The sequence below is a fragment of the Trichosurus vulpecula genome, chromosome 4, assembly GCF_011100635.1.
Source record: "Trichosurus vulpecula isolate mTriVul1 chromosome 4, mTriVul1.pri, whole genome shotgun sequence".
Taxonomy (NCBI): Eukaryota; Metazoa; Chordata; class Mammalia; order Diprotodontia; family Phalangeridae; genus Trichosurus; species Trichosurus vulpecula.
This window is the reverse complement of record NC_050576.1, coordinates 55,028,107-55,054,724: the sequence shown is the minus strand read 5'-3', so window position 1 is coordinate 55,054,724 and position 26,618 is coordinate 55,028,107. Positions and strand designations below refer to the sequence as shown.

Genomic DNA, 26,618 nt, shown 5'->3' with positions numbered 1-26,618 from the left:
AACTCCTTTTACTGCTTTCAGATGACCTTTAAGATCCCTTTTTGCCTTCAGAGTTCATGGCAGGCCCAATCACATCCCTAGCTGGTGATAAATCCAGACCCAGATCTCAAGTGGTTTGGTTGTAAGTCTAAGGTTCCTTCCGTTGTTGTACAAGGACTAGTGTGACTCCACCTGAAAGGCAAGTCACTTCCTCTCTCTGGATCTTGGTTTCTTCATTTGTAAAATGAGATGATTGGCTTAGCCAGCCTCCTAAAGATTATCCTGAGAACCTTGAGCTTTTCTTTCCCCAAATAATATAATTTTCAGGCAATAATAGCAAATATTTGTATAGCATGCTTTAAGGTTTGCAAAGTGCTTTACAAATATTATCTCATTTGATCCCATATAACAATCCTGAGAGGTATGTGCTATTGTTATCCCCCCCATTTATACAAATGGATGCTAAAGTGATTTACCCTGGGTCACTCAGCCAGTAAGTGTCTGAGGCTGGACTTGAACTCAAGTCTTCCTGATTCCAAGACCAGTGCTCTATCTGCTGTTTCACCTAGACTTAATTTGATCTTATAATCACTGATTTAAAGTTGGGAGGGACCTTAATGGCCATCTAATCCAACCCCCTCATTTTACAGAGAGGCTGACTTGTACAAGGTCATGCACAACTAGTGAGTGTCCCAGCTGGGATCTGAACCTAGGACTTCTGTCTGGATCAAGACCTCGTGCTGTTCCACAGCTCTGCCTCTGCTATTCTCTTGACAGAGCAAGATATCACAAAAAGGCCAGGGCCAATGTGTGTGGAGAGGGTTGGATGAGAAACAAGACCAACCTCATTCATGGGAAAATAACTCAGAGAGTATCTCCTACTGACCATGGGAAAGAATATGGACTCTGCCCATTCTGAACAGCATATTATTACATAAGTAATAAATTACTCCCAGGCTAAGGAAAAGAAGCTCTAGGTCTATGTAATTGACCCCCAAATAATGTTTGTGTCCATGATTGTGAAGCAACCCTCCCTTCCCTTGGTGGAATGGAGGAAGGTATATGTTGTCAGACCTGGCTGGGATATTGTTTTATTTTGTTTAATTGTCTTCCTTTGAAGCAAGGGAAGGCAGGCTGGGGATGGATCATTGGTAAGTAAGAGAGGCACTCAAATACTTGAGCAGCTTGACTGATTAAATATTAATAATTTAAATATTTTAAAAGTAAGTTTCTTCTAAAGAGCTTGAGGTTTATCAAACTCCATTCTTTTCACACACATGCCCCCCGCCCCCCGCCCAACATACACACTCCAAACATGGACAGATTTTATTATGGGGGAATTAAATTTTTTAAAAGATGGTAGAAAAGAAGTGATTTAGAAATCTTTGTACAATACATCTCTATTCTGGACCTCGCACACTAGTGTTGACTAGAGGAGGGTAAGTAGGGCTCCTTGGGGAAATAGGCTAGTGCCTTAAACTTCTACAATGTTACTTGGGGAGAGGAAGATCCATTAACCCATAAGAACCATAGCCCTAGTATAGTGTGGTGGAAGGTGCACTGGAGTAGCTGCAGCTCCTAGACCTGAGCTCCAGAAGGACATATGGGCAGGCGCTGCCCAAAGGGACAAAACATGAAATTCTCCAAATGGAGAGACCATTCTAGAGATGGAAGGGGTGGGGGGAGGAGGGGAAGATTAAAGCAGAGAGAGGTATATAGGAAAAAGAAAGTGTACAAGGACAGAGATGGAGGAAGGCGGAGAATAGACAATCCGTGAAAGCCATAGACAAAGTCTCCTTTGGGTTTAACCATTCTTCACAACAAATGAATTTCCTCTGCAAAACAGAGGGACATGCCACTTCCCAGCAGTAGAGCCTTCCTCCTTTAGAAAAACACTTCATTAAATGGAAAAATCTCAAGTGTGGATGCATTAGCTTTCTGCAAAATTGTTCAAGGTCTCTGAATCTTAAGGTGCTGTGTATGAGGGAATTAAAGTCAATTCAATTTTATTCCATCCAATAAACATTTATTAAGAACTTATTATATGCAAAGAACCTTGCTAGGGATTTAGGATAGACAGGCAAAAACAAGGTCTTCCCTGGAGGAGAAGGGAAGCTATAAATGCACCGTGGCTACTAAGGAACTCAGTTGAGTGCTTTTGGGCTCGTTATCAGAACACTTAGCCTCCACCACTGGGAAGCCTTGTAAGCAACAACCTCAGAATTTAAAAGAACCCTCCAATCTTCCCATTTTAGAGATGATGAAACTGATACACAAAATGGGTAAATGACTCGCTCAAACAATTGTGACACAGTGGCAAAGCCAGGTCTGGGATTCAATTCAATCAATTTTTATTAAACGCCTATTTAAAAAATAGTCCACACTGAACTAGGCACTTGGGATAGACACAAAGACAAAAAATAGAAAAAAAGGAAGTAGTCCCTGTTCCCAAGGATACAATTTGTAAATAGACAAGTGTGTATCACACACACACATGTTACATACACAAAAATTAAATACAAAGTAATTTTGGGGAGGCACTAACAACGAGAAACATCAGGAAAAGTCTCTCATTGGAGGTAGTTGTTGGGCTAAACATTGAATGGAGTTGGGGCACCAAGAGGTAGAGCTAAGGAAGGAGAGGATAATACCTGGGCATGCAAAAAGGAAATGGAGTCATGGGTACAGGGAGCATCAAGAGGGTCAATTTGCCTGGACTGTGGAATGAGTGAGGAAGGACAGGTAGGTACTGTGGTGGAAAGAGCACAGGTCCTGGAGTCAGAAAGACCTGATTTCCAATCCTAGCTCAGACATTAGCTGTGTGACCCTGGGCAAGTCATGTATTTTCCATTTGCCTCAGTTTCCTCATCTATGAAAAGAAGATAATAATGGCACTCATCTCCCAGTATCATGGGGAGAAAAATGAGACATTAGTGAAGCAATCTGCAAACTTTAAAGCACTGTGCAGATGTTGGCTATTTTTATTATATTGTTCTTGTTCAGTTGTTACAGGCACATCTGACTCTTCGTGACCCCATTTGGAGTTTTCTTGGCAAAGATACTGGACTGGTGTGCTATTTCCTCCTCTGATTATAATCACTAGACTATATATTTCTTGAGAGCAGGGACTATGTCTTACCTGTCGCTTGCAGTTCCCCCAGTGTCTACCCAGCACAGTGCAAGCACTTAAACATGTGCTTGATGAATTATGTAAAGAACATTTGGATTTGGGAGTAAGGAGGACCCCAGATTTAGAGCTGGAAGGCAGCTTAAAGTTAATTTGGTCCACACTCCTTGTTTGACAAATGAAGAAACCAAGGCCCAGAGAGGTTATATAAAGGTAGTAGGTAGTAGGGTAAGAATTTGAACCCAAGTCTTCTGACTTAAAAAAATTCAGCGTCCTTTCTACCAAACTACAGTGCCTTGCTTGCCTAGAACTCAGATCTTTTGTCTCCCTCCATATTCCATGTGTTTTCCCTCATGCCACCCACTTCTTAGTTTTACTACCCAACAGAATATGTTCTAAATGCTCATTCAAAATGGGAGAAGATCAGTTAATGTGGTAGGGATGGTGGCCTTCTGGACCGTAGCTCTCACAATGCCCTTCCACCCTAATCTGAACTCTATTCCATTCCCGTTTTATTCTGTGGTTCAGTTGAATAGTCTTAATCTCCATGGAAACATGGTTTGGTGGCAGCTAGGTGGCGCAGTGAGTAGAGCACTGGCCTCCAAGTCAGGAGGACCTGATTTCAAATGTGGCTTCAGACACTTGACACACTAGCTGTGTGACCTAGAGCAAGTCACTTAACCCAATTGCTCTGCTTTCCCCCCTCCAAAAAAAGAGAAAGAAACATTGTCTGGCAAGTGTTCAGACTTCCTTGGAGAAACATGTTATATCTTAAATTAACAATTTCTATTTAGATATTACGAAATGAGTAGTGAATCTTATCTGGTCTAGGCAGATGTTTCTACATGTGGAAGTCAGGTATTGATTATCTTTCTATCTCTGTAATCTAGCATCATCACCACAGCCTTCATGAAATACTGTTTAGATTATACAGGGGTGGGAAATCTTTGACCTTAAGGCCACATGTGGCCTTCAAGGTCTTTGGGTGCGGCCTTCTGACTGATTCCAAATTTTACAGAACAAATTCTTTTATTAAAGGGATTTGTTCTGTGAAGTTTGGATTCAGTCAAAGGGCTGCACTTGAGGACCTAGAAGGCCATATGTGGCTTAGAGGCTGCAGGTTCCCCACCCCTGATTTAGAACTTCCTTGCACATGAAGACCTACAAGACACAGGTTAAATAGAAAATGGTCCCTATCTCCATCATGACAATGTAAGAAAATGAATTAATTTCCAAGGTCTTAGTTCTTTTCACTGGTTAACAAAAATATAGGCAATGATATTTTCCTGGTTAGTTACTATTCCATTCTCCTTCATCAGCATTCTCCATCTCCCTAATTGCCTATCTTATTGCAGAGATATTGCAAACATGAATTACAGTCACCTTCTTATCTGCACAAGAATCTGGGATATCTCTTCCTTTTCCACCAGTGGCTCAGCTTGGTTTCTACTACAAGAACACAGCACTTATCCCAGGAGAAGTTTATCACCGAATCTCATGCACAATGACTCAGCTTTTGATACTCTGCACCCTCAATTGCCTCTCTCCTTTTTGGAGGGCTGGAGGCAGAGCAGTTAACTCCTCCTCCCCCAGAGACTATACCCCATCACTCCCAAAGCCTTCCTCTACAGAAGGATCTGAACTTTGCCGGTAACTTTATTTTCCATGAGCTGTTCTGCTTGGTTTCATAGTCATGCCCCTACATGTGCTTAACACAGTTCTTGGCACATAGTAGGCACTTAATGTTGATTGATTACTAACTATATCACCAACAGTATTCCTCAGTCTTGCCCTGTACCCTGTTCTATCCCACTATTATCTTGTAATAATAGTAATTATATAATAATAATTATAGCAAGCATTTATATAGAACTTTAAGGTTTACACAGAGCTATACATATGTTATCTCATTTAATACAATAGCCCTGTAAGGTAAGGACCATTACTATTCTCCGTTTACAGATGAAGAAACTGAAGCTGAACTGAGGTTAAAATGACTTGCCCAGGGTCTGATGAGTACCTGAGGCAGGATTTGAATTCAGGTCTTCCTACTTCCAAGGCCAGAGCTCTTATCCATTGCACCTCCTAGAGGTCTCTTGTACAGATAAAGCTGAAACCTTACTAGGCTCATAGTATCTGAGAACTGAAAGGGCCCTTGGAGGTTATCAAGTCCAAACATCTCATTTTACTGATAAGGAAAGGGTGGTTCCTGGAGGTTAATTAACTTGCCCAGGGTCAAGCAGGTGGAATAAGTGGAAGAGTCAAGATTTGAATCTGGATCCTTTAATTCTAAATCCAGAACTCTTCCATTATTCTGTGATGCTTTATGGCCTTCAGCATATCCCACTATGAATGTCCTCAGCCTCCCCAGCTAGGATCTACTCACTTCTATTCCAATTTCTACTATTTTGGGGGGGAGGGGGAAAGATGGTTTCAAAATTACTTATCAGGGGAAAAGACTACCCCTGCCATTAATTCATCTTGAAACCCTTTCTTCCCTCCGCCTCTCCCATTGATACCTATGCTGTATAAATCTTGTCTGTACATAGTTGTAATACATGTTGGCCCTCTCATTTGATTGGAAGCTCCTTGAGGTCAGGCAATATTTCTGGCCATTTTTTGTATCCCAAGCACTTACCACAATGCTTGGCACACAGTAGGCCCTTAATAAATGCTTTTTCCCTAGACTAGAATATTGATTTAGCTTTCCCCCTTTTCTCCAGTCCTGCCCGCTCCTCTCCACTCCTGATTGCTCTCCAGAGAGTCCAACTCTTTAAAGGATTCCTCTACTCATGCAATCCCACCTACTGGGAACAATTTGAAGCCTTGGAGATTAAATCAAATTTTTCAGATATTCTATGTTAATATTAATGAAGCCTGCTGATCAAATACACAGCCTCAGGGTACTGGGTCCATTCCTTTTAAATTGAGAGATGGCATTTTTGGAAAGACAACTTCCTAGCCTTTTTTTCCCTTTCCAGTTTGCATTTTTCCTTCTCTGGGAATAAAATATGCATAGCTGACAATGGTGATGGGTAGGACTGAATGCCAAGAAGGGTCAAGCTACAGCTCTCTACCAACAAGACCACCACAGGGAGAAGGTGTCACCCTTGAAGATATATGAACACTCTGGATAAGGAAGAGTCACTATCAATCTTTTCCCACACAATGCAGTTCTGAAACTCAATCCCTATGGTTAGAAAGAAGCAAATGGGCTTTAATTCTTAACTGAATAAAGCAGCTTGTTGTGTGTGGGTCTATTATTTTTGAAAGACAATGGGACATATTGAAAGTAAGAGAATCTGTATTTTACCAATTACTTTTGACCTTGGGAAAGTTGCTTACCCTCAGGCCTGAGGTCCAGTAGGGGTATCTAAGCTAAGCCTGGTGTCAATATTATGAGGCCCCCAGAACAGGTGGCTGTGAGGCTGCCAAAGGAAGGGCAAACTAGTCCAAGTCAGAAGCTCTATGCACATTTTCCCACACCAATCAGTCTTGGCATCTGGCCTGTGAGTGGGCACTGCCACCATGCCTGTGGATACCTAGCCTCAAAAAAAATCACCCCAGAAAATCAAGACCAAAAAAACTGTTAGATTCTCAGAGCTTCAGTTTTTTCATCTGCAAAATGAGAGTAAAAATACTTATAATAACTATTTCTCACGAGGTTGTCAGGAAGCTCAGATAAGATGATACATTTTTAAACCACAAAATCCCATATGAATGCCAAATACTTGGATGTGAAGCTTACTAGGTAGCATAGTGGATAGAGAATCGCAAGTCTGGACTTGAGTGTGAATCCAGCTTCAGTTATTCAGCAGCAGTATGGCCCTGAGTAAAATTCTCTTACCTTAGTTTTCCCATCTGTAAAATGGGAATCATCATCGTCATCATCATCACAGAGTCTTTTGTGAGATCAAATGAAATAATGTATGTAAAGTACTTTGCAAGCCTTAAAGGGCTACATGAATGCTATTATAATTATCACTATGAGGTTCTCATGTTAATCTGATGTATGAATATAAGGAATCTGCCAAATTAATATAGGTTGCACACCTCCACTTCCCCTAACCTACAGCCCTTCACTCTTAGATTATACAGCTTGTAAAATAAGAAAAAAATGTACATATAAAAGTATATATATATATATATGTTTGTGTATACATATATGTATAATCAGTCCATCTTATTCCAAGATCAGAGTATAAGGCCATTTGCAAGACTATCTTATACAAAACTTTCTATTTGCTAAATACCTTAAGACATTTGCCCTTCATGCCCTACTTAAAAGCCTTTAGAGGTTTCCTGTTGCCTCCAGAACAAAACATAAGCTCCTCAGCTTGGCATAGTTAAGGTCCTCCATGGCTTTGACCCTGCCAGTCTCTCTAGTCTTATCTTGCTCCCTTCGTAGGCTCTACTGGTCCATACCAGCTGGTCTACTAGGACCCCAAACTCAACATTCCCTTCCCCACTTCATACAAGTGATCCCTGTGACTGAAATGAACTGATTTTCCTCATCTCAGTCCCTAAACCTTCATTTTCTTTCAAGTCTCATCTCAGGCACCATGACCTCTCTGAACCCCTCCCTGATGGATACTCCATTTCTCTTTGAATTAGCTGGTGTTTACCCAGCTGCATGTATCTGTATCCCTCTACCCCATGCCCTAGAAGGTAAGCTCCTTAAGGAAAGGGACTATTTCTCTCTGTCTTTGTATCTCCCACTTGTGCTACAGTGCCTTGCATCCAGCAGGCTCAGTTGAATTTGTCCTTATAGCACTTCTAAGAAGCAGGAAATATATGTCAATAACCCATTTTACAAGAATGGGGATGAAAAGGCTCTGAAAACACAAGTGATTGTTCACAAAAGTCCCCATTTCAAGAGAGAGGCAGAAATGAGAATCAGAGTCTGATTCCTGCCAATCTCGCTAAGTAACCCTGGGCAGTTTACTTAGCCTTGGTCTTCTGTTTCCTCCTCTGTAAAACAAGGGGCTTGGACTCAATGGTCTCTAAGGTCCCTTTCAGAATTCTGTGACTATGATCTATTCAGTTGTTGTCATTGAGTCTTGTCTGACTCTTAGTGACCCCATTTGGAATTTTCTTGGCACAGATAGTAGAGTGGTTTGCCATTTCCTTCTCCAGCTCATTTCACAGATGAGGAAACTGAGGCAAACAGGGTTAAGTGACTTGCCCAGGGTCAAACAGCTAGTAAGTGTCTGAGGCCAGGAAGCTGAGTCTTCCTGACTCCAGGCCCAGTGCTCTATCTACTGCTATTCAGAGTAGTAGATTCAAGTGGGATCTGGATAGACCAGGAGTCTTCATCTTTAGCAAAAACAACTCCAATCTAGCTCATTTAACTTTTTACCTGATCACCAGCCCCACCATCCCCATCATAATCACCAGTACCAAATATTTACTGAATGCCTAGAGTTTGTGGGGTGATGTGATTATAAAGAGGCCCCTCTTCTTTAAGAAGTTTATGACTTAATTGGGCTTTTCCCCAATAAGAACACAAGCTCTAGGAGGCCAGGGCCTTTATTTCACTTTCTCTTTGCTCATGGAAGGTGGTTGCTAAATGCTGCTTCTTTTCATGGCTTCCACTGGCCCCCTCAAAAAAACCAACCAAACAACCAACATGTAGACAAAATAAGCTCATCCTGAAGGAGGTAGGGGAAGTCCATTCTGGTTCTTGGGGGAACCTGGGATCTCTGGGAGTCAAAATGCAGGACCCTTATCATGCACTCCCACTGGGGTACCAGCTGGGTCCAGACAACAATGGGATGTGTAGAACTACATTAGTTAGAAACAGAAAAGACTGCTTGGGGAAGCTTAAATGCATGTCCTTGCTGGCCTGGGGGGTCATGATGGCAGAACAGTTCTAAACTTTGGCTATTGAACACATTCTCATTTCCCTGGGGCACGATATTTAGCAACATAACAGGCCTCACTTTCAGGAAGTTAATAATAACCTGATATTCAGCTTAAACGCCTTAGCTTGATTTTTCTTTAAACTCTTAAGATTTTAGTTCAGTCTCTATTGTCACATTTTGGTTTATTCCTTGATGCTTTCAAACTATAAAGGCTCAGACACATTACAAACCCCACATTCCCTGTGTACCTTCTGGCCTACCCTTGAACATGGGCAAGCTCTGTCTGTCTCTAGTGAATGGAGAGAAGGGAGGGAAGAGAGGGGCCAAATGGACCTGCTTTTTCATTCTCTACTCTGGCATGACATGATCTAAACCAGCTATACTGCAGCCATAATAAGCAATTCCATTTTCCCCACTGGGGAGAATCTTCTCATTTCCCATCAGCTGCTTTGCTTGACTTGGTTTTGACTCTTTGCCACCATGTCCCTGTACTAGGTACCCTTTGGCCACCACCCTTCAACCTCCCACTTTTCAACATCTCTTTTTGTGTTGTCTTCCCTTATTAGATCGGAAGCTCCTTGAGGACAGGGACTGTCTTTTTCTTATTTGTATCGCCAGTGCATAGCACAGTGCCTGGCACATAGTAGGCTCTTAATAAATGCTTATTGACTATTATTGACTACATGCATGAGTAAGACAAGAGAAAAACCAACTCTTGGAAGTTCTCATTAAGGCTTATGGAGCAATAAAGAAAAATAGAGAGCAAATGGTCTTCTAATGATCTTATCACTGCACCAAAGAGCTTTGTCACCCAAGTAGTAGACAGGGATTAGAAACCTCTGGCACATAAATCAAAGGTGGCACAGAAGGTGGGTTTGAGTGGCAAAATGTGCCTACAGCCCGAACTTTCTATCCTCTGGTCACTCGCTACGTCTAGGCCAAATTTCAGTCACTCTTTACTTCACTCTCCCACCAACTCTTTGCCAGTAGCCAAGTCTCCCTAACTAGAAACAATGCCCAGAGGATTTAACTCTCATTACAGGGACCTAGAACTCATGTCCTGGACTCCCACTGCCCTGACTGGTGGTTGCCTCAGTGACTCACTATATTTAATCCTGGGTTCAAGACCTTAATTCCCAGGGCCACTTCCGCTGAGAGTGTAATCAGTCAGTCAGCATGAACCTTACATTTGTGTCAGATACTGTGCTAAATGTTGGGGACCCAAAGAAGGCAAAAACACTGTCTCTGCCCTCAAGGAGCTCAGTCTAAAAGCAGAGGCTCCATCTCCTCCATGTGTTGCCCTTGTCCCCCTTCCAGGTGCTGAATTTTAGTTAAATCAATTCTGTCACTGCTCTTGGAAAGGGCGTGTCAATCTAACCCATGATGGTTTCACTCACCATCCCTTTAGCTTTTAAAGCCCAGCTATCCCTAAGAGATGATGTTCTTCTTAGTCATATATAAGCTTCCTGAGGGCAGGGACTCTCTTAGTTTTGTATTTGCGAATAGCAAGTGCTTAATAAATGCTCCTTTCTGCATTCATTTCCCAGAATAACAGAATCACACATTAGATGGTCTCTCTCAGGAAAATTGGTCCAACTGTTTACCTACATAACAATCCCTACCACAAAAACCTCATCAAGAGGACATTCAACAATGTTGAGCCTTGAACGAAGCATGTCCAAAGAGGGGAAACTTGTTAGTTCTAAGGGATCTCCACATGTTAGGAGGGCTGGCTCATATAAGGTAGGCTTCTAACCACCCACTTTGGTTCTGGTGACTAGCCTAGGTCCATACTCTTGGTTGTGATATAAATGTCAGCAACTCTGATATACCTATTAAATTTCACCTTTAACGGACAATAGACTCAGTGTCCTTTGTGGATCCTGACTTTCTTATCCAGTGTGGATGAAGCCACTGGTAGTGCAGTAGATAAGAGTGCCAGGCCTGGAGTCAAGGAAGACCTGAGTTCAAATCCTACCTCAGGCATTTACTAGCTGTATGATCCTGGACAAGTGACTTGACCTGACCTCTCTTTGCCTCAGTTTCCTCAACTGTAAAATGGGTATTAAAAATGGGTAATAGCACCTACCTCCCTGGGTTAATGTGAGGATCAAATGAAATAACATTTGTATGTTATGTATGTATTACGTAGCAAATGAGATAACATTGTAAAAGTACTATGTATCTGGCACATTATAGGTACTTTCCCTGTTAGCCATAACTCCCTGCTTGGTTTTATCTATAAGCCTACTGCCTATTCCTTTATCTAAATCATTGATGGGAATATCAAACAGCACGGGGCCAAGCAGTAGAAGGTACCTTCCAAGCTGCCATAATACTATTAACAATGACTCCTGTGGTCTGGCTACCAACCAGTTCTGAGGTCACACAAAATCTGATGATCATCTAGTTATATTTTTTTCTGTTCTGTGCACAAGAACAGATATTTTGTGAAGGTTTGTTAAAGGCTGGTAAAATCTAAATAAACTACATCTATAGCATTCCCTCTGATTTACCAGGTCATGACCAGTACACTAGCAATTGGTGATCACCAATTACTTTTCTCCATGTTCACCAACCTCTTTAATAATAAATTTTGGAGTCTTTTTCCCTACTCTGAAGAATGAAGGAATGAACGAATGAGAATTTATTAAGTGCCTACTATGTGCCAGGCACTGTGCCAAGAGCTTTATAAAGATTTTCTTACTTGGTCCTCACAATAACCCTCAGAGGTAGGTGTTATTTCCACTTTACAGTTGAGGAAACTAAGGCAGAAAGCAGTTAAGTTGACTGGTGGATTTGAAATTCATATCTTCCTGACTTCAGGCCTAGACTTCTATTCACCAACAATTTAAAACAATAAATTCTAGAATTTGTTCCCCACAGCACAGTGAAGTCATAGATGGAAATTGCAGAGAGAAATTACAGTTTTCCTATTTCTTAAAATCAAATAAAAAGAAAAGGCTTATAGAGTGAAATGCCTCGAGTTTGAAAACTCTAAATTCCAAAGTGTTTTCTAGTTATTTGTTTCCATAGTCAACTCTGTATTTGTTTTATCTTGGAATATGAAAACAAAACTTGTTTACAACCTGGGAAAACAAATTGTTGGGACTGGTCCAATCACTTTACGTCAGAGTAACTTGGAAGTGGAACATCCTGACCTCCAGGCAGTCATGAATGTCCTTCACCATCTTCTGCCCTGAGGCAGTGAATCAACAGAAGCCACCGTGTTTTCCCTAGGAGAGGCAGGCAGGCATCCCCTGATCTAAGATCATAAGACTGGAAAGGAGATTGGGTCTGGGAGGTCCTCTCATCCAACTTCACATTTCCATTTCATAAATGAGTAGATTGAGACCCAGACAGTTGAAGAGATTTCTCCAGTGTCACACTCTACAGCTGCAAGGACATGTGGGATGGTTAGGACAGTGGGGCAGGGTGGCAAGGACAGTCCCCAAGAGGGATTGCTCCCTGGAAGGGATTTTGGTTGTTCAGCTGTGAAAGAAGTGAGTTACTAAATCACTGCATGGCCCGCTCTGCGCCTGTCTGGGTGCTGGCTTCCTATAAGCTTGACTAGCCATGCCAGCATGCAGAGAGGTGGCAGGGGCAGGGGGGAGGGAGGAGGGAGAGGGCAGGGAGCAGCCTACCTGGATCCCCCGAGTTATCACTGTTCTTTTCACTCTCTCCATCCTCTTGTCCATCTGCATTCTGCTGTGTGTGCTGCAGGCTCAGCTTGTGGCACACCTCAAAGGCTTGGCCCACTGTCCGGACAATCCGCATAGCTTGACTCTAGGAGACAGAAGGGAAGAGCAAGTGAAGGATGGGGAGACCCCACTGATCAGCCACCATGGTGGGGAAAAGACAAAGTGGGAAAGGGCCCACTGGAAAAAGTAAGAGAAATTAATAAGAAAGACAAACACTAACAAAGACCTGACTGTCCAGGGTCAAAGGCCCACTTATTTCACATCATGGAAATACCCAAGATACGTAAACATGTATGCAGTCATACAAGGGAGAATGGAAAAAAAGAGAGAAAAAAGAGAGAGAAAGGAAGGAAGGAAAGAAGGAAGGAAGGAAAGAAGGAAGGAAAGAAGGGAGGAAGGAAGGAAGAAAAGGAAGAAGGGAGGAAAGAAGGGAGGAAGGAAGGAAGAAAAGGAAGAAGGGAGGGAGGAAGGAAGGATGACACAGCACAGTAGAGCTTTCTATGGTCCAGACATTACAAAGACAACATCACAGAGCCAAGAAGCTCAACCATCCAATGAAAATGGAAGACACCGCATACAAACTGATGCTGATCCATCTGTTGATCACCTAAGTATCTGTTTTGCCCTGGAATGATGATTATGAGAGCTTACCTACTGTTTAAAATATGCTTCTCATATTATTGTTTAGTCATTTTGACTCTTCATGACCCCATTTGGGGTTTCCTTGAAAAAGAGACTGGAGTATTTAGCCATTTCCTTCTTCAGCAAACAGTGGAAATATCTTGGACAGGTCACACAGCTAGTAAATGTGTGAGGCTGGATTTGAACTCAGGCCCTCCTGACTCCAGGCACGGCACTCTATCCACTGCATCACCTAGCTCGTTTTTTCACATACTTTTTTCTTATTTACTCCCCATAATGGCCCCGTAAGGTGTTGACTATTTTTATCCCCATTTTACAGATGGGGAAATGGAGTTTCAGGGAGGTTAATAAGTAAATTGCCCTAGGCCACACAGTAATGAAGTGGTAGAGATGAGACTCAAAGCTCTCTCTCCTCCCTCAGAACTTTTAAAATGGTTTTTAATAAATGTATCGCTAAATGAGTAGAGAAAAGCATGGTGCTGGGACCCAGCTTTGGCAAGGCCTTCTCAGACCCAAACAGAAGGCTGTGCTCTGGGGGACTTAGGATATGTTACTTCATCTCTCATCAATCGTGAAAAGATGCACATAAAGCCAAAGACAGGGATTTTAAGACCCAAGCTCTACTTCAAAGCTTATGAGCTGCTTTGCTACCCAACGTCAAACATGAGCCAAGTCCCAACAAGAGACCCTGCATCTGGCTGCCCCAAGGATTCAGCTCAAAGGGATGCTGTTGTTCAGTCCCTTTTCAGTCATGTCCAGCTCTTTGTCACCCCTATTTGGGGTTTTCTTGGCAGAGTGGTTTGCCATTTCCTTCTTCAGGTCATTTTACAGATAAGGAAACTGAGGCAAACAGGGTTAAGTGATTTGCCCTGAGTCACACAGCTTGTAAGTGTCTGAGGCCAGATTTAAACTCACAAGGAAGAGTCTTCCTGACTCCAAGCCCAGCCGCCTAGCAGCCTTAAATGTTTAATAACCACAGATGTTCTCCTTTTCTCAGTTGGAAGCTCAGTGACCTAATTATTAGGTTTGGTGCCTGACTCGCACCTCCACCTGATGCCTCTGAACAGGTGGTCCCAGGGGCTCTTCCGTGTACTTACTTTTCTTGCAGATGGTATGAAAGTAGACTGGAAGGGGCCAGAAAATGTCCTGTTTCTTCAGCCTCACAGAATCAGATCATATGATTTAGAACCAGAAAGACATTAGAGGTCATATAGTCCAAACCCTACCATTTTACAGATTAAGAAACTAAGTCTGAGAGAAATTAAATGACCTGCCCAAAGTCACTTGGGTAGTAAGCAGCAGAGCTGGCATTCAAACTCAGCTCCTCCAACTCCACTTTCCACTGCCCCATCCTCACTTTTTACATTTCCTTTCAGCACTGGTTACCATCCCCCCATTTCATTTTTAATAAATTTCAAATACAAAGCAGGTCACTGGGGGCAGCTAGGTGGTGCAGTGAGTAGAGCACCAACCCTGGAGTCAGGAGGACTGAGTTCAAATTCGACCTCAAACACTTGATGCACTTACTAGCTGTGTGACCTTGGACAAGTCACTTAACCCCAGTTACCTTGCCTTCCCTCCTCCCCCCCAAAAAAAAAAGTAGGTCACTAAAACTCCCTGCCCTGGCAAGGGAAAACTCTCTACATGGAACTCAGAGGCCAAAGGCCATGTATGGAACAGACAATAACCATGTTGCTCAAAACATTTATATTTTTCTTCCTTCACGAGAGCTTTTCCAAAAGACAAAAAGAGGGGGCCTTTCTGGTTGCCCCAGTTTTCAGTCTTCTTGCACCCACTTTTTATATGTGTTAGCTCAGGAAAATGTAAGCCTCTTGAGGGCAGGGACTGTCTGTTTTGTCTTTGCATCACCAGTGCCTAGCACAGTATTTGACACATAGGAGACACTTTAAAAAACTTACCCATTAATTGCTAAATCTGTAACCTTCTGGAGGTCAGTCTCATGAAGAGAAGCTCCCACAGTGCCCTTTGGTTCTGACAGAGGAAGCATGCCAAGCTACAGTACATGACATTTTTTATATAGCGGCAACATGCTTTTTTTTTTTAAGTATTAGTTCAGATTGCCTGAGTTTGAACATTCAGCACAAAATGGGTTCATCTGATCCTATACTCCAGCTTCTCTTTAATGCAAAGGCATTTATGCTACAGAGTCTTTCGACAGTACTGAATTTTTATGTGCATTGGAATATGGGAGCATGTTTTATACATGGCTTCCTGCGTGTGAATGCTGAATGGATGCCCTTAGCTTTCCACATAACAGAATGGCTGCTGCCTGCTTCCTATCCCAGACTATTCTTGGAAATCTCTTTCCTCATCCCAACATGAGTGAGGTCCCAAAAGCGAACACAGGATTAGGAGAGGCTGTTGCTCTCCCTCCCTGGGGCTGTCCAATGTTTGGATGGAGACTCTGGCTCCCGGTGGCTGGCTCTGGCCTCACCTTTGGACTTGAATGTTTAAACAAAAACATTCAGCTCATGAGCTTGGGCCTGTTGCTTAGTATTTAATAGGCCAGGTCTTCAGGAAGAATTGCCTTTACAAAATTTCTATTAATACCTGTTTTAAGTCCTCTGGGTCATAGTGGAGCGAGGGCTCATTTTTCCATATCCTCAGAGATCTTTGAAAGCTAGAACTTTAAAGCTTTGAAAACAGCCAGGAGCCAATGGAGATGAGTAAGAGGGGTGACAAAGAGAGGTGAGTCAGGTGATGCCGGAAGGCAGCCTCTCCACCCCAAGTGGTCCTTATGCTTTAGTCTCTTTCTCCTTCTTCTCCCTTCCTCCCTTCCTTCTTTATCTCTCAGAGTCTTTACCTCTGTACCACTCTGCTTCTTCCTTCTACTCCCTCAATTTCTGTCTCTCTACCCATCTCTCTCCTTCCTTCTGTCCATTTCTCTCTCTCTCTCTCTCTCTCTTTCTCTCTCTCTCTCTCTCTCTCTCTCTCTCTCTCTCTCTCTCTCTCTCTCCCTCCTTCCCTCCCTCCCTCTCTCTCTCTCTCTCTGTCTCTCTCTCTGTCTCTCCCCTCCTCCATCCCCCCCTCACTCTCTCTGTGTCTGTCTGTCTCTGTGTCTGTCTGTCTCTCTCCCCCTCTCCTTCCTCTCTGTGTGTGTCTCTCATTTTCTTTCCCCCCTCTCTTTCTCTCTGTCTCTGTCTCTCTGTATGTCTCTGTCTCTAGATTCCATTTTGCTTCGCAGGGTCTGGCAACCTGGATCAAATTTCCCATGTAAAAACCATTTTCTACAAGAAGCAGCAATGTATTTGTGGGCCTGAAGATGTCAGGATTGGATGGAAAGTGGTGACTTTGATGTTTTCAGAGCTAGGAGCTGAGTGCCACTCAATTGTGGGTAGAGATCCAAAGCTCTTGGGAACACCAATGAGAAGCAATTTGGTGAAAACGGGGGTGTTAGGAAGGAAGATGGGTTAGAACTTTTAGCCACTTAGCTCATGTCTCACAGAGTCTCTTCTTCAAACCATTCGCCTATTCATATAAATGCAGACCCCTTAGGCCTTCCCTGTGCATCCCTGAAGGCAAAGATGCAGCTATTTGCCATTTTTCGTGGAAGGCCAAATTGTACATATCTACTTCATGATGCATGGGGGTTGTACCTCTGGGATTCTCTACTTCTTTTCTTTCAGTAAGCTGCAGGCCTTGGCCTTCAGGCTTGAGCAATGAATTATCAGAGGCCACAGGGGACTAGGGAGAACAGAAAAAGGTGTGGAATGTTTACTGACTTCAGGTAATGCCTGTCCCTCTAGCTCTACACGGGAGCAAGCGTCATTATAGGAGGTAGAAAGGACATGGAAAAGAAGGCTTATCACTCAACAACAACAACAAAAGTAGCAAGTATTCAGACAGCACTTTAAGGTTTGCAAAGCTCTGTACATACACCATCTCATCCCCAGAACAATCTTGGGAGGTAGGTACCGTCATCATCCCCACTTTACAGGCAAAGAAACTGAGACTGAGAAATGTTAAGTGACTCACCCAAATTCACACAGCTAGTAAGTGTCTGAGGCCAAATTCAGGTTTTTCTGACTCCAAATCCATCACTCTATCCACTGTGCCATCTAACTATCTTGGGTCTGGGTTCTAATCACGCCTCATACGTAAGTGTATGAACGTATAGCTGTGTGATCCTGGGCAAGTCATTTAGTCTTGATGACCTCAATTTTCTCATCTATAAAATGAGGAAAATAGAATTTACCTCACTGGGTTGTTGCTAGGATTGAATGACATACATATGTGTGTACAGATAGATATCCATCTACTTACACACACACTACTTTGAAAACTTTGAAGGGCTATACAAATATTAGCTGCCACAATGTACAGAGGGCACTGAACTTGGAGTCAGGTAGGTCTGAGTTAAAATTTGGTCTCAGATACTTCTAGCAGTATGACCCTGGGCAAGTACCTTAGCTTCTGTCTGCCTCAATTTCCTGATCTGAAAACATGAGAAAATAATAACACCTCACAGGGTTGTTGTATAAAATGAGAAACTATCTGTAAAGCGCTTTGTGAACCTTAAAGCATTGTGAAATGCCACCTATCATCATCATCATCTTCTTCTTCTTCTTCTTCTTCTTCTTCTTCTTCTTCTTCTTCTTCTTCTTCTTCTTCTTCTTCTTCTTCTTCTTCTTCTTCTTCTTCTTCTTCTTCATCATCATCATCATCATCATCGTTTAAACCTTTTTGCTTAAGGGCCCTGAAGGGGAGTCTACCAAGGCATCTGAACAAACTCAGAAAGCAGACGTGGAAAGCCCAGACTGAAGGACAGTGAGGTAACATGTTTCAGTATCACAGATCAGAGGTTTTTAGAAAGAACTGGGCCTGGATGTGTGTCTAAAGACAGCTTAGTGTAGAGGCCAAACATTATAAAAGGCAGAATTGGGTGCTATAGTGCCGTCCCCATGTTGCATAGTGGGCACATGGTGAACTTTTAAGGTTTTTGGCATTATAGTGAATTTGCTGCAGAAAAATTAACAGGCCAGAGAGGTTGTATCAACTCAATTGTCTAAGGGGATATGAATAATGACGGTGGGAGAATAGAGGTAGTCATGGAACTCCAGTCAGATTGTGGGCAGCAGAGCAGATATCAAATTTTGACAAATTGCAAATAAAATAAGAAAAAATAATATTGTAGTCTTTGGGAGTTCTTGCTGCCTTGGACACTGTATTAAATGAGTGTGGAGTGCTGAATTTGAGGAGGAAAGAAAGGTTTGTTGAAATGAGAATGTGGCTATCTGTACTCCAATAAACCATCTCCTTCTTCCTTCCTTCCATCCATCCATCCATCCATCCTTCCTTCCTTCCTTCTTTCCCCCTTTCTTTCTCTTTCTCTATCTTTTCTTTCTTTCTCTTTCTTTTTCTTTCCTTCATTCCTTTCTTTCTTCCTTCTCTTCCTTTCTTTTTTTTTTTTTTTTGACTTTTTGGTCTTATTCCAAATGGCTGCCTTGGGGCCCTGAAATACTTTGTAACCCATACAGAGCTTTATACCATATGATCTGGTCTTTTCAGTTTCCAAATATGCAAAGTAGGGATAATTATATAGCCTATTCTGTCTAACTCACAAAAACGCTTCTGTAGAGGAGGAGGGGGACTGCTTTTTGCTTTTTTTTTGGTGTGTCCCCATTGCTTAGGACAGTATTGGGTATAGAACAGATGCTTAATAAATGCTTCTTAAAATGAAATTAGGTTCTTTACTTTCCTTCCTCCCTCTCTCCAATCTACCAGTTACCAAGGCTTGGAGAGTCTTCCTCTGTAATACCTTTTGCACCTTCCCTCTTCTCTCTACTTACATGGCCACAGCCCACATCACCTTCCACTTGGATGACGGCAATCACTATTATATTAGTTCTCCTGCTTCAGTCCCCTCTCCAATTCAGCCTATAACTGTTGCCATAACAATCTTCTAAAACTCACGTCCCACCATGCCATTCTTCACATTCAAGAATCTATAGTGGCTCTCATCATATCAAGGATCAGTCTAGATCCTCAGCCCAGCATTTAAACCCCTTCCCAGTCTGGCTCCAGTCTATCCTTTCCACATCTATTTTATACTACCACTACTGCTGCTGCTGCTTCTACTGCTGCTACTGCTACTGTTGATACTGCTACCAATGCTACCACTACCACCACCACCACTACCACTACTACTACCACTACTACTACTACAACTACCACTACTGCTACACACGCAGAGTACATTCCAGTTAAGTAGACTTGTTCTTCTGTGAACTTGGCATTGCATCTTGGACCACCACATCTTTGCACAGGCTGCCACCATGCCTAAAATGGACTTCTTTCTTACCTCCCTGTCTTAGCATTCTTCAAGGCTGGACTCAGGTACTCCTTCCTCTAGAAAACTTTTCCTGCTCTCCCTCACTGTTAGTATTCTCTCTCCAGCTTTCCTTCCTCAGATTATCTCCTATATTTATATGTATTTACTTACCCATCCCCCCCATCTCCAGTAGAATATAAGTTCCTTGAGGGCAGGGACTTTATCTCTGTACACTCAGTGCCTGTCACAGTGCCTCAAACACTTAGTAAATGCTTCTTGAATTTTATGTATTCGAGTCTTTCTGAGTTCCTCAGGACCAGAGAGGAGAAGCAGACTATAGTGACCAGCCCTTTTTAGGTTTAGAAACCTCCTCATCTGTCATTGCATCAAGTTACAAATATGGCAGTGTCGGAGGCTAGATGTCTTTAAACTGCCCCTTTTCCCACTAGCATAGGAATTAAACAGATAGAAGTAGATGAATATTTTCCCAAAGTAACTTATCCAACAATTGCAAACTAAGAAGTTAGCACTAGGCATTGGTCAATTTTCAGGCTTAAAGCTACAATATTCATTGAGCAGCTATTAATATGACAATATTAGGCATCAACTTGAACCCAAGTTGAGAACTAAACTGGCAAGCTGGGAGCTTGCTCTCTCTCTCTCTCTCTCTCTCTCTCTCTCTCTCTCTCTCTCCTCTCTCTCTCTCTCTCTTTCTCTCTCTCTCTGTCTCTCCCTCTCTCTCTGGCAGGTCACCTAGGTAACCTCAACCACATAGACATATGCACACACAAACACATGCCTCCAAAGTTCCCACAGTCTCTAAATTTCATAACAGATAAACACTAACATTTTCAGTTGCCTAATATTTAGAAAACAAATGTGTTTCGCCAACCATCTCTTTGAACAAACCCATTGCCAAAGAGAAAACCTGGGTTTTAGTCATGGCTCTGTTACCAGCTAAACTGCCTGTGTGATCACAAGCCATTCATTTCATCTCCATGGGCTTTGGTTTCTTCATCTGCAAAATGAGAGGGATCTGATAGCCACCAAGGTGGCTGCTAAGTTCTCTTATTCATAGGATCACATATTTAGAGCTGGAAGCATCCATTAAGATTCTCTGGTCCCACTCTTTCATTTTATTTTATTAATGCATATTAATTTTTGTTATGAACCTAAAGTCAATAAAGTGATTATTTCCATATATACAGTGGAACACTAAAAAAGGATTGTTTGTCAAACTATAATCTCCATTTCATACAACTTGCTTTAAAAAAAAGTACATTATACATTCCATGCATTATCTTTAGAACTGTCCTGCTTCCTTCTGAATTTCTTTCTGTTCTCTTTGGTGCATTTAAAAAATGTTTCATTGACTTCCTTTTTTGGGATAACAATTGCTAACTGATCCTTCTCCCCCTTCCTGCAGCTCTTCAATAAAAAAGAAGAAAAATCTTTGCAAGAGATAAGTAGAGTTGAACAAAAGAAATCTATAAAGTGGCTACATTCAAAAATCTTTCTCTTTCTACCCCTTGGGTCCATCTGCCAATAGATGGGCAATATGTTTCATCATTGGTCCTCTGAAGACATGGCTGATCAGAGTTCTAAAATCTTTCAAAATTGTTTTTCTTTACAATGTTCCTGTTCTTAAACTGTTCTCCTGGTTCTGCCTGTCCCACTTTACCTCAGTTCAGACTGCCCAAGATTCTCTAAAAAAAAAATGTCTCTTTCATCATTTCTTGTGGCACAACAATAATTCATTCCATTCATATACCACAATCCATGCAGCCATTCCTGCTCTCTGCCTTTCTCTTTAATTCCTCTTTCTGGATCAGGAAGTTTGTTTTGCTTCTGATTATTCCTCCTTAATTTATTTCCTTGTTGAGTCTGATGTATTTCTGCTCCAAACTGTTTGGGTTTCTGTATATGTGAGGTTCAACAGTTCAGATACAAGTGGCTCCTCCCACTCCACATTTCTGAACACTTTTCTTCTTACACAGCCCAATTATGACTACAATTTTTTATTGTATGTTATGATTACTATTTGAACTGGTGAAGTTTTTAGGCTTTTGATGGAGTATGATCTGATTGTCTCTATTCAGGTAGCTATCTTGGTCAGAAGTCCCTTATACAGATGGCGAAACTGAGGCCCACAGAAATTGAGTTTCCCAAGGTCACATGGGTATTAAGTAGCAAAACTGGGATTCAAACTCAGGTCTCTGACTCTAAATTCTGTCTCTCCTGGGGATAAATTGCTCACCATCCAATGGTTCTCGCAACTTGCCTTTTCCTTCACATTAGGAAAAACAGCAATCAACAGAGAACAAGTGCCAGGATTTGAGAGGAGGTGCAGTGTTTGGATAAGAAACATCCCGGCCCTTGATAAGACACATCCAGAGGTTGCCAGTGACTTATGCTGCTCTCTGATTGTGATTTGTTCTAACACTCCAAGGATCTATAATTTTGTAGTGAGCAGTATTTCCTCTATTGATGGAAGTCACAACTCCTTTTAAAATTTATTAAGAATTTATTTAAATTTATTAAGAATAATGACAACAGCTACCATTTCTGTCCGTTTAAGGTTTGCAAAGCACTTACCATACATCACCTCATTTGATCCTTTCAGTAACCCTGTGATATGGATGCTATCATTATACCCCTTTTACAGACAGGGAAACCAAGACCAAGGAAGGTTGAATCATTGCCCAGGGTCCCACAGCTATTAAGTGTCTGAGGCAGGATATGAACTCAGGTCTTTTTTGACTCCATGTTCAGAGCTCTACCCACGATACTGCCCCAGCCGCCTGGTCTTGAAAGTTGGTGTGAATGATCACCCTGCATAATGAGCATCTCCAAAGCTCATGAGGTTTATTCTTGGAAAACAGACCTATTGTCCATTTCTAGGACCATGATTGAAGCTTGGTAACCTTGAAGCTTACTAGGTCTTGCCAGAGTTCATGCAGCACTGACAGGGCCTTTGTGAATCCAGGGTCATGGCTGTGCCAGGATGAGGTATGGGAAAAGGAATCTGCCTTGACCCTCAGCCATCCCATGACCTTGGTTACCACCTATGGCCTGATCTTTGAAGGACTGTGAGATTGCCGAGGAGTCTCAGGCTGGACTGGGGTGGGGTAGAGTGGGTGGAGGCTGTTTTCAACTTGTCAAAGTTCAGCAGCCCTCAAAAGTGTCCTCACTGAAAACAAAAACAAAATGGTTTGTCGAAGCCAAACCTGGTCGGCCTTTTTCATCTTAGCAGTCTCTCTGATGGATTTCTCACTAATAAATATACATTATAAGTTTTAAAAACAAGCCCTTCCCTCTGAAATCTAGGCCTGGCTTCTCTCTCTTAGGCCCTACCAGGCAGGTGATTAATCCCTTAGTAGAATAATCATTATCACTGAAAATCCACTGCCAACTTAAAGCCAGCTCAGCAACCACCCAGCTGCTCCTGCTCCCCCACCCCCAATCTAGCAGGAACAGCATCACCAGAGGAAATGAGCTCTCCCCACCCAAACCAATTGAGTCCTGATTGCAGGCCAAATTATTTCAAGGAGCTGCCCATGCAGATAATAGAAGAGATTATTACGGCTGTTATTAATCACCAACACTTCACGCACTGATGCTCTGATAAGCAGGAAATGACAAGCCCTCTTAATCAGGGCAGGCGGCTGCTGCATCCTCGGTGGGCCAGGATTGGAATGACAGGAGGGCACCTTCCACTCTGGGCTGAATGACAGGGTCACATATAGCACAAGCTACACAGCTTCACAGAGGCAGCTTAATCTGAGGCAGCAAGTACCCCCAGCTTTGTGCCATCAAGGTCAGAGAGAACCTGTAAGGTGCTCATGCCATCTCGGGCTTCTGTTGTGCCCAGGCAAGAATCCCACCTACCCTGTCTTTCTAACACTGGTCACATCTGACGAGGCCAAGGTCAGCCTTAGCGTGTGATCTGTTCAGTAGAATATGCACCCTAATGAATCAATGCCTTTTAAACAACATGAAGTCAGCAGGGTAAAATAGAAATGGCCTGGGGTTTTTAAAAAGTAGGAGGATTTGTGTTCAAATTCTCACCCTGCTCCTTGTGACTTTGGGTAAGGCACTGAAACTTTCTTAGCTCATTCTCTTACCTGTAAAACAGGGGTAGGGGTGAGGAGGGATCATTTCTTTTTTTCTTTTAGACTTAAATACTAAAACTTAAATACACAGTAAGAAAAGAAAAAGAAACATATAAAAGGGAGATCATTTCTTTTTTTCTTTTAGACTTAAACACTAAAACTTATATACATAGTAGGAAAAGAAAAAGAAACATAAACAGGGAGATCATTTCTAACATCCTTTACAATTCACTCTTTCCAAGTTTCTTCCAACTCTTCCCCTCCCCCAAGTCCTGTTAGTACCTTCCCACTGAGATTCCATCCCATTTACACTGTAACAATTTTGGTTTTATGTGTATTGTCTCCTCCTTTAGACTGTGAGCCCCTTGAAGGCAGGTTCCACATTTCTGCCTTTCTTTGTACCCCAGTGATCAGCACAGTGCCTGGTACACCGTAAGCACTTAATAGGTGCTTATCGACTGCCTACTTTGTAGCTAGAAAAACTGGGATTCAGAGAGGAACCTTTTTGTAAGAGTGGTATAATCTAGTCCTAAAAGCACAGGACTGGAAAAGACCCAGACTTTTATCCAAGGACTCCCACCCATCCACCATGTCACATGAGGCACTTTGCTTAAGTCCTCTGTGCCTTCCATCTCCCATACTCCTAGTAAGTAGAACTTGTATTTTCTTTGAAAACAAGACAACAAATATCAGGGCAGTTTCTGCTCTTCAGAGGATCAGTGGGCTCCACATTAGTCATTGGGCAGCTAGATGGGCCAATGGTTAGAGCACCCAGGCTGGGATCAGGAAGACCTGAGTTCAAATCTTCCCTCAGACTCTTACTAGCTGTGTGATACTGAGTGAGTCACTTAACCCTGTTTGCCTCAGTTTCCTCATCTGCAAAACAAGCTGGAGAAGGAAATGGCAAACCACTCCAGCATCTTTGCCAAGAATGTCCAAATGGGGTCATGAAGAAAGACATGACCGAGAAGTGTACAACAAACAACAGGCTCCAATAACATCAGAATGGCTACAGCTGTTCTACACAGTACAGGGGTTGGGGAATAAGACCATTAAACACATTTAAGGGATTTCCACTAGGGTAAGACTTGTAATAAAAGGAAATCTATTATATGTCTCCTAACAGGTGTTGTGTAACTGAGTTTTTATTTGAATATTATCTGTCTAAGAGCTAGAGAAGAAATCTAGCCCAGAGTTCTACCTGTAGACCACAGTCTTTCTGCAGAGCCATCCCTGGGTGACACATTTCTCCTAGGGCCTGTACCTCCTCTAGGTCACTTCCTCACCTTCATGGCCCATAAAACATCTTCTCTCACTTGGTATTTTTATCTCTCCTGAGGGTAAGCTCCCCTAACCAACAGCACCTTAAAAATGAATATCCGGGAAAGCTCGCTCCCCACCCTTCCCTGATTTTCCTTCCATTGTTTAACAATTTATTTCTCTTTCCCATCCAGGACACCGGCCCTCACCATCACGAGGGCTCTACGACAAGGCTCCCTGTTGGGGCTACAAACAATTCACTCGGATGCATGGCCACTGGCCAAGCAGGGCCTGGGAAAGCCAACTTCATGAAGAATCAGGACCTTGTTAAGGTGCAGGTGAAGGAAGAGGAAGTCACACGGAGTAGGACTGATTGGCCCCAGTGCTTTGTGATAGATGACCAATCGAGGGGAGAAACAGAGCGCTGCCTCAGGTCTTGAGGTAAAATGAACCCTATATTCTGGGCTGGCCTCCAATATTTAGGGTGAGGCGGGCAATTTCCAAAGACTTGGCTATTAGCTGAAAAAACGGGGATACACCCTTGCGCTCCTTTTTTTTTTTTAAGTACTGCTCAATGTTTCTGAGGCAGGACAGGTGCTCACAAAACTGTTTGCCCTTAGTTTGGCCTCTGTTAGAAAGTCTACTTGCTCTCTGTGCCTTCCCAGCCCCACCCAGCAGGATTAATTGATAAAGCCATGAAAGCAGTAACAACACTGCATGCTTCATCCCATTACAGTTGGGGGAGGGGGTTGTGATCACCAAGGGAGAAAAAATGGTTTATAGTTAGAACTGGAGAGGACAGAATCTAGCCTCTTCATTTCACAAATAATGAAACAAGCTAAGAGAGATGAAGTGATTTATTTAAGGTTGGTCACCCAGGCCAGGATTAGAACCCAGATCTCTTAAATCCTAGGTTGGTTCAAGTACCTAGCCAACAGGGTTGTTTCCTGAATGTTTTTAAATTTTGTTTTTAAGCTGGATGACTGATGGGTAGGCAAGAATAGCTCCATGGATGCTGTCACTTATTGCAATGCGGAGATTCCCAGTCCAAAGGAATTATTTAGGAAGACAGGGTAACTGACTCACCCAAAGTCACATATGAGGCTCCTAAATCAAGCCTGAGTATTCTGTGTTCCAATTGCCGAGTTGGGTAAGCCCTAGCAGGCACAAAAGCCACATGCCCTGAACCCAAGCCCTGGGTTCAAATCACAGAACAAGGTTCAAACGTCACCTTAGGAAAAAATCCTTAAAACTCATCTCAGCCTTGTTCTTCCACCTGTTCCCAATGCAGAATTCTTTTTAACAGTCTGTAGCACCACTGAACATCCCTATGTAGGGTTGTGTTGGTAATTATTTAACAAGCAAGCAGCTCTCCAGAGGTGGAAAAAATCATGTATGTGTGACACCCTTTTAAGTTTGATCTGCATAATTAACATTTTTCTTCATCATTTTCTTAAATCCAGACAATCAACAAAAGAATAAATCAAGCCTTAATTTGTAGCATTTGCTGAATTTCTGAGGTGTAAATACATTGAAAATTTAACAACTAGCAGCTAGGTGGCACAACGGATAGGGCCTGGAGTCAGGAAGTTCTAAGTTCAAATCTGGCCTCATACACTTCCTAGCTGTGTGACTATGAGC

General features: G+C 42.5%; 1 protein-coding gene across 2 annotated transcripts in view; it reads right to left on the bottom strand.

Moving 5' to 3' along the window:
• The window catches only part of LOC118846264 (nitric oxide synthase 1 adaptor protein), a 392,781-nt gene that overhangs the window by 52,844 nt on the left and 313,319 nt on the right, over window positions 1-26,618 (bottom strand). For both annotated transcript variants that reach the window (XM_036754593.1, XM_036754594.1), the window contains exon 6: window positions 12,615-12,756. In XM_036754593.1, coding sequence (XP_036610488.1) covers window positions 12,615-12,756 — 142 coding nt within the window. The remainder of the gene's footprint in view (window positions 1-12,614; window positions 12,757-26,618) is intronic.